The 8,650-nt window shown below is 42.2% G+C and overlaps 1 protein-coding gene across 2 annotated transcripts in view; it reads right to left on the bottom strand.

Annotated features, from left to right (window-relative positions):
- Nucleotides 1-1,272: 1,272 nt before the first annotated feature.
- The window catches only part of clip3 (CAP-GLY domain containing linker protein 3), a 32,232-nt gene continuing 24,854 nt past the window's right edge, over nt 1,273-8,650 (bottom strand). The window contains exons 10-15 of one of the 2 annotated variants that reach the window (XM_085796593.1): nt 5,634-5,789; nt 5,410-5,541; nt 4,544-4,667; nt 4,281-4,348; nt 3,281-3,353; nt 1,273-1,881 (exon numbers count right to left, since the gene is read on the bottom strand). In XM_085796593.1, the coding sequence (XP_085652719.1) occupies nt 1,827-1,881; nt 3,281-3,353; nt 4,281-4,348; nt 4,544-4,667; nt 5,410-5,541; nt 5,634-5,789 (608 nt within the window). In that variant the 3' untranslated portion in view covers nt 1,273-1,826. The remainder of the gene's footprint in view (nt 1,882-3,280; nt 3,354-4,280; nt 4,349-4,543; nt 4,668-5,409; nt 5,542-5,633; nt 5,790-8,650) is intronic. The other variant, XM_085796594.1, reaches the window with a different exon arrangement.

The raw sequence follows: 8,650 nt of genomic DNA, 5'->3' as shown, positions 1-8,650 counted from the left end.
CGTAACACAGTGTGCAGCTACATCGGATTCAACAGCGTCCACATCAAATACACAACAATGACCCCTTGTTTTCGCAGAGACCCACATCCCAACGGTGAAATGATCTGATGATTAAAAAAAAAAGTATACAACCGACTGTATCGCTGTGATAAAATAGCAGATAAACCCTGTTTTCAGTTTGACATCTGAGATTAAAGCATGCAGGTGATAATATGAGTCCTCATACCCAGTTCAGAGTTATAGAGGGGTGGGGTGGGGTTGGGGTCGGGTTGGGGCTGGGGGGTAGTCTCTCTGATTCAAGGCAGCTCTGAAACACGTTTGAAGCAGACACCATGCATGGATGGTTTCCTATTTACAAATCATAAAGCCAATTATCAGAGGATCATGTCAGAGTTCGGTAAGAGAGAGAGAGAGAGCAGCTGTAGATGTTGTTGTGAGGAAGCAGCAGCCAGATCAGGGTCCAACACGACCAACACCAACCGTATCCAAAACATCTTCTTCATAAGCACACAAACATTTTGAGCTGTGCAGCATCAATAGCCTACTACGGAAGCGTATTGCATTCACTTGATTAAAAAAAAAAAAAAAAAGTTTGGTTTTTCTGAGTTATTAATTTTTTTGGTCTGGTAATTATTTTCTGTTTTTCGTGGTAATTTTTTTCCTCCTGTTTTTCGAGGTATTTTTTTTCTCACTTAGCTTCCCGTGAGAAGCTCCCACCTGCAAGTAACGTACGGACTGATTTCAAAATAAAGGTGCTACATGAGTGACACTCTCTGAGGAGATATTCTGTAATAACAGGTGATTTCCTTTCAATATAAATCTGAATTTACTTGGAACACAGTGAAAATAAGACTTTATTTTTTGTGGAGAACATCCATGGATGTATGTTAAGCAATGTAAAAGAAAGCGCCTTTACTCATTGTGTTATGAGTAGTACTTTTATTTTGAAGGCGCTCCCTGATGCGACGTGTGCAGCTTGCCCCGGGAAAGTTTGTTGATGCTCGAAATCGAAAAACAGAAAACATTAGTCAGAAAAACAAACCCAAAAAAAAAAATTACCCAGAAAAACATAAATTATTACCTCGAAAAACAGACCAAAAAAATTAATTACTCAGAAAAAACTGACTTTCTTTTTTCAAGTGAATGCGATACGCTTCCGTACCATACCTCCGTGTGCTCTTTCTTTATCAGCACAGTCTGATGATGAGTCTCTTGTGTTCAGGTCCTTATGCAGAGAATCTTTGAGTCAAAGTGACAGCGTTACTGTCTTCATAGCTAACAGATCTCAACCTTAACGCATATAAGACAAATTCATCTGATGCTCAGTTTAAAAAAAATTGGCAAGACCCAAATCTGGTAGCAGCAAAACCAAAACCTGTAGCAGCACAAACTAATGAGAAGTAGTGTTGGCTCTAGAGAGAGTACACAGCAGGTTTTTCTGCCCTCGATAAAAGGTACAACATGGAAAAATACCCAACCGGGACAATGGGATGGATAAGACAAGTGAAGGGATGCAGAGATAGTTTTGGGGGAGTTGCTTTAGCAGAGCTGTTTCAGTTTCATTACAGGAATGCAGGACGTTTTGATCAGATCGAAGGCACTATAGATTTTGCTATAGAACGGCGAAATTAGAAGGATTTGGGCTGACTGTAAGAGAGAGAGGAGAGACTGGGTTTTCACTACGAGAAGTTTGACCGGCAATAGCGATAGTCTGAGGAGACTCAGAGAGGACGGAAAAGTAAAAGATGGAGAGAAGAAGACGGAGCAGAGAGATTGATCTGGTTGGAGGAGCAGAGATAGGAGGAGTCGGGGGGGGGGGGGGGTTGTTAGGAATGCATCTCGGCGCGGAGCATCCACGGGAACCAACAGCAGAACAGCAACCTGCAGCGGGAGAAGACAGGAGGAGGAAGGAGGAAAAGAAACGGCGAGCGAGGGAGGATGAGGAGAGGCAGAAGAAGAAGGAAGATTAGTAAAGTCAGAGAGTCAGTGTTTCTGCTCACACAGCGACATTCTTGCTTTCATACACACATTCAGCCCAGATCTTTGTCACTTTTTTTTGGTCGATTTTGAGATTTTGTCATATTTTGCTTCCTAAACATGTCTTCTTTCAAACTAGTGGCAATAAAACCTCAATAACACACAATTAGTTGTTTATTTTACTTCATTTTGCCTGATTGTGTCAGCAAATTGCTCATAAATTCGCCAAAAGTTAGTGCTTTTTGCACAGCTGTACTACACTGTGTGTGTATAGTTGTGTTCATTTCATATGAATAACTTCATGCTGTGTTGTTGTTCAGTTATCACTCATGTGTTTAGGATGTCTATTACTAATGGTTTGATTAGGTGTTGTGTTTGTAAATAGCAGTTTCAAATAAAAATGTATGGAATTTTACAATACAGAACTTTCAGGCCGTTTTCTCAAAAATGAGTTTTTCTTACACACCAAGATATGAAATACCCATTAACCTAGTACTGTACCTACACTCACCAAACTTTCCACATTTCTTCCTATCTATATCCTGCTTCTTTTTTACAGAACGACTTGTTGATATATCATTCACAGCCAGGTTTAAAGTACATTTTACTTTCAAATATATTTTAGCCAAAAAATGCCAAACATTTATTTTTTATGACTGTAGATGGTATTTCCTGATGTGTGGGCTGATAAGAGGACGTAGCCACAATCCCTTCTGTAAGAAGTCTCTTGTGGAATGTATCAACAAAATAAAATCAAGCTTTTGAACCTGGCATCATCCAATGTTGGTGATATATGCAAATTAGTGCATATGTAATGAGTTAGCACCTCATTTGCATATACAATTCTTAGTATTTATGTACATAACAAACTGAGAACATTTCATAGTGATATCTATTAAAACATTTTAATATTTTTTTGCCTATTCACCTAGGCTGTCTGGCCAGATGTTGAATGTGTGGAGGTCTATTTGATGACTTCTGAAATGATCTTATTCATCTGATTTGGTTTGGAGGTCAGCTGGAGTGTTGTGATACTATATGAGTCTAAATGTTGACAGTAGCTACTATAAGATGTGAGGAGCTCTCAGCTTCGTTTTATCTTTTAAAAGTAGCTCTCAGAGGAAAATAAAAAGGTTGGAGAAGCCTGAAGTAGAATGTGAAACATGTCTGTGTCCTGGTGAAAGGATAAAAGAGTTTATGTTCACACTATACATCTATCTCATTATAACTATGTCCTGAGTGAGCTTCTAAACCTCCACACACCACCTCAGTCTGGTCCAGAGTCAGTGGTCTCTGCTCTCACCTGGATATGGAGCTCTCAGAGGTCAGGTCTTTAGGAGAACGCATGGTGTTGAAGTTACGCTTCGGCTGTGACACTGCAGGACACAAACAAACAGCATGTTAGTGACTGATCACTGTGACCCACAATTTATGTACTGTGAGCGGCCAAACAGTACTGACATCTATTGAACAGACTAAAACTGACACTGTTTTAATCAGAAATATGAATATGAACAGCCAGCATACTGCAAATCTTCTCAATAAGAATATAATGAATGAAAATAAAAATAACTTTGTTTCTCATTAACTGTTCCTTAGACAAAATGAGAACATATCAGATATGAACAAGCTGGTGAAAACTAAACTGTGATTTCAGTAAGGAGTTTCTTCTCTAACCCGTTTTACATTGTTTTCCTAGAATCAAACAGCTGCAGTATGTCTAGTACTGCAGTGAAGTGGCCTGTGTGTTCATACAACTACAACCCCAAATCCATTGAAGTTAGGAGGTTGTGTAAAATGTAAATAAAAGCAGAATGCAATGATTTGCAAAACTCATCAATGCATATTTAATTCACAATGGAACATTGTAAACATATCAAATGTTTAAACTACGACTAAGAGTTTTGCCTGCTGTATTATTGTGCCTTTGCCTGATTGAACTGACTTCCTGGTTTTCACCTTGCCTTCAATAAACAACACTGAGTGAACCTGAGCCATTCGATTCTATCAATGTGCCTGGTACGTTCTTGATCATTTTGAGTTTGATGGCAGCAACACATCAAAAAGTTGGGACAGGGGCAACAAAAGGTTGTAAAAGTAAAAGGTAGGTAATGGGACACGGATGGGGAGTATCACTACGTTCTGTTTATAGTTTCATTTTACCAACTTCTTCAGAATTGTACATCATGTGTGTCCAAAACTGTGTCCAGTGGTGGCAATAAAACCAACAAAACTAAAAAGATGAAGCCCGGACAGCTCCATGACAGCTGCAGGCTCATGCCAGTAGGATGACAGATACTTACTGGTGACCTGGTGGACCTTCTTCACCATGGAGTTGTCATTCTGTGAGCCGTCTTTAGGACCTCCGATCCTAACACAAGCATCAATGAAAGGAGATTTCACCATTATATTCAAAAAAAGAACACATCTCATGTTTACTTGGTTTATTGCATACAGTATGTGGCTCCCCAGCGAACAGAGAAAACTTACACTGATATGATCCAACAAGAAGGCAAAAGGTCAAAATGAAATATCACAGTGTTTGTTGTTTTAAACACTGTTTTACCTCTGGACGCGAGAGGGCGGAGCAAACACTCCGTATTTGGGCAGACAGCTGAAGTAACGGACTCCGAACACGGAGCCGTCGTGTTTTCCCGTGGCCTGATCCAACTCGATGCCAAACCAGTAACCTGCAGGTACACACACAGCTCAGGTCACGGTGTAGGGGCCGAGCCACTGTCCTGAAGCTGCTCAGAACACAACATCTACAGCTACGCTAATCTGATGAATTTACCTGACAAAGACCAATCTGAGCTGTATGGACAAGGGATGCATGCTAACAAACACAAACAGCATAACTACAATATACTACCTAGACTGAGAGTCCCTCGATACTAACATTAAATGGATAATTCTAGATTTTGGCAAATTGGCCCATTGCCATAATACCTAAAGTTTTAGGAGTAGTAGTTACGAGACAGAGTTGTCTCCTTGGTAAATTCATGCAAAAGCACTGATGCGCGTTCCCACCAGGGACAGTTTTTTGGCAAGCAGTCTCTGCATTTGCCTCGAAAACAACTCTGGTAAAATGAAACCGAGCCATTTAAAACTAAAGATTGGTTGATTCACTATCACCTGCTTCACTTAATTCTCCTTTAACTAAAAAAGGAGATGAGAACTTAAAAAGTCCTCATCTCCTTGAGTTGACGGATTTGGTAAATGTCATTTTCTACAGTGATTGTGCGATAAATGTGTTGAATCATATGAAATAGTTGATAAATCTGATAAATATCACTTGTTAAAGTAAATTAATATGTATTAAAATTATACCTATATTAAATCATATTACAATTCATACAATACAAGGGTAGTATTCTGAATAGTGTCCAGCAGTGTGGCATGTCACCGTGGTAACAAGCCTATGGGAGCTACCTGGAGCGAAGTCGGTCTTGCCGTAGAAGCGGACGATGCCGTGTTTCTGGCCGGCCACCAGAACCTGGTCTCCCACCTCCACGTTCAGCCCCTCTGGGTCCAGACTGGCCACCGACGCCTTCTTCTTCTGGGCTGAGAGCGAACAGGACACACACTCACAGCCACGACGCACTGAGCAGCATGGTTCAGTTTCTGATGTGTGTGACATTAAAACAGAGCCTTACCTTTCTCCTTCTCCTTCTCCTTCTTCTCTTTTTCCTTCTTGGTCTTCCCGGCCAGGCGGGAGGCCAGGTCCAAGCGGGGGGTCCGGGGGGTGGAGGTGACGGATGAAGGTGTCAGGTCCACAGCCTTGGAAATCTTTGACACTGGGGCAAAAATCCCTGCAACACAAAAGAGAGAGACACTAAAAGCTGATATCCAGCACGGACATGTACTTAAAGGGACATTGTGTAACTTCTCCTGTTATCTATTCACGAAAATCGATTATTTCGTTCAAAAGTCTGTTTTTCATTAATCAATAATCACCCCCATCAACAAACTGATGCTGCATTCACCTGCAGTCGGGCAGACGGCCGTCCGTAACAAACCAGATGTCATTTTAGTCACAGAAGTGGAGAGAAAGCCGGTAAAATGTGGGTCAGGTAAACACTACGACATCACCATGACAACATGTTGTCACGTGTATTGTTTTGCCTCGTGCTGACGGACCACTTGTTTACATAGAGGCTTGTTTATGCCGTTACGTGCAGCGGCTGTCGTCCGTCTGCTGTCTGCCCAATTTCACGTGAATGCAGCATGAAAAATAAAATTGAGTTGCTTGCGATATACATCCGCAACGCTAGATGGGAGGAATTTCTACACAATGTCCCTTTAATAATGTACAGGGACATTTGGTCAGATGTTTGGAGTGAACTCATATTAGATAATACTTAAGTGCCCTCCCAGTTTGTCTCCAAGGCAACTGATTTAGGTAAGGTAGCTTTTGATTGGCTGACAAATATGACACTTACTGCCACTGACTGAGCCAGAACAGATCAGCGTGGGTGTAGTAGTGTTTCAGATGACTTCCTGTCCTCTATTACCTGAACTGCAGCTCTTATAACTTAATGTTATGACTCATATCACAATCTTGTCAATGATGATGATGATGATGATGCTAATGAGCCACGAGATAAAGAATCCAACTATCTGTGAATCCAGTGAAGCAGGCACAACATGAGGCTCTGTGTTCCTCAAGCTTCTTCAAGTTTCCGCTCTAAAACACAACTTAAAATTACAACTTAATCCTCATGTTACTTTTTTCCCCCTTGATCTTTCAGATTTTTTCCTCAGCACAGCCCCAACATACTGTCATAGTCCTGACTTTCTGATCCGGCCATGTCACCATGCTGACCGTCAACAACAGAAACCAACTCCTAAAAATCACTCACATGTTCTAAAATAATCGGCATATTGTATATCTTTACATGTGTGTTGAATAATTATCTGTTATATGTAATGCAAACTGTGAAAAAAATACCCTGTGGAACAATAAATAATGAGTCTGAATCTGAAATAAATGATGTCAAACCACCACATGAATCAGGGTTCATCTTGTTGGGGCAATGAATGTCTGTACAAAACATACTGGCAGTTTCATGAATACTTTTTGTCCAGCCGTTTCACTATGAACCAAAAGGGTGGACGGAGCAGATATGTGACCATGTGACCAACACTACTATGATGTCAATGGGGCCTTGCTGCAAGCACGATGGAACATTTTAGAGGGATTACGAGGAATTTCGGAAAGCAGAAGTGTTTTTCTTGGACCGGCGCAAGACGGACAAAAGCAAAAACATTTGCCAAGAATGTTTTCATTGATCAAGAATGAAAGTCGGAGGTTTGAAGACGATCAGATACCGTCGTAGTTCCCACCATAAACTAGCGAAACTAGCGATCCGGCGGCGTTATTCCCATGACCCGCTGGGCAGCGTCCGGGAAACCGAAACCAGGAAATGCTGGACGAGTCGGCCACTAAATAATAATATCAAAATAACTATGATATATTTATCGAAAATGGACCCAAGTGTGGGCAACATAGATTCATCCACATTAATATGAGACTCTTTTATAACCAAAAGCAAACTCCTCGGGGTCTAAATGACAAGTCAGAAGTCTGTACACAAGGTTTGGGGAGTCGTTAGCATCCTGTGTTTTTTAAGCTCTAAGCCATGCTAGGTTCAGGACGATCAGGACATCTCAGCCTCTGCTGCTTTGATTTGTCTCTCACACGTCCCTCAGCTTTATTGAACTGGGACTGAGTCATTGGAGGACTTTAAAGTGAAAGTGCTTTTACTGTGGCTGAAGCAGGTTGGAGATCTACACTGAACATTACATTCTAGAAGCAGAACTGTGTGTGTTATCTCTGTAACAGTGGATGGAACTGCTCCATGGTTCCACTCTTCTTCTCACTGCCATCACTTCACTATAAACCACTGAAAGACACACACACTCGATCAACGACAAGATGTCAAGACCACCGACTCAACTCCAAACTGAAATGGAGCTAGCCAACAACATCTGGAAAATGAGCCCTGAGGAGAGAAGGCCGTTTCTCAGAAGACAGACACTTAAAGAGCTGAGAGAAATGGAGATGGACAGAAGAGGGAGAGCTGCTCTGGAGGAGCTTCAAAGGAGCGTGAGAGAAAAAGAAGAGAGGGTTACAGAAGCTGAAAGACTGAGAGGGCAAAAGCAAAGAGCCGAGGAGGAGAGGAGGAGGCAGGAGGCCAAACAAAGAGAGGAGGAGGAGGAGGAGAAGAGGAGGGAGGAAGGTCTAAAGGCCCTGGGGAAAGGAGAGCCGGAGCAGCTGAAGATGGAGAGACTTATGTGGAAGAAGGTCATGATGGTGCAGGAAAATCCCATCGTGACACCCATGTATTCCTCTGGAGAGCAGCCTGAGCTTTGTCTTGTGCAGGACAACAGCAGCTGGACGTGTCCGACCTCTGCACCGAGGAGTCAGGAGCAGAGAAAGAGGAGAACTCTGATTAACAACTGGGTTGGAGAGCAGACAGCACTAGTCTGCACAGACGACCTCCGTGACAAGTCCAAAGCTCCACCCAAATCCTCCAGGGCCCTGAAGTGGCTGCAGAAGACACTGCAGCCTGGACGGAGCCTCAGAGAGGAGGAAGAGGAGGACGAGCTGCAGAGGAGGAAGGAGGCTCTGAGGCTCAGAGAGCTGTATGGACAGAGAGACAGCTGCTGG

Source organism: Trachurus japonicus, chromosome 13 (genome assembly GCF_045865225.1).
Source record: "Trachurus japonicus isolate A0001 chromosome 13, Traja_1.0".
NCBI lineage: Eukaryota > Metazoa > Chordata > Actinopteri > Carangiformes > Carangidae > Trachurus > Trachurus japonicus.
Note: the sequence above shows the minus strand (reverse complement) of the source record. Positions and strands in the feature narration are given on the sequence as shown.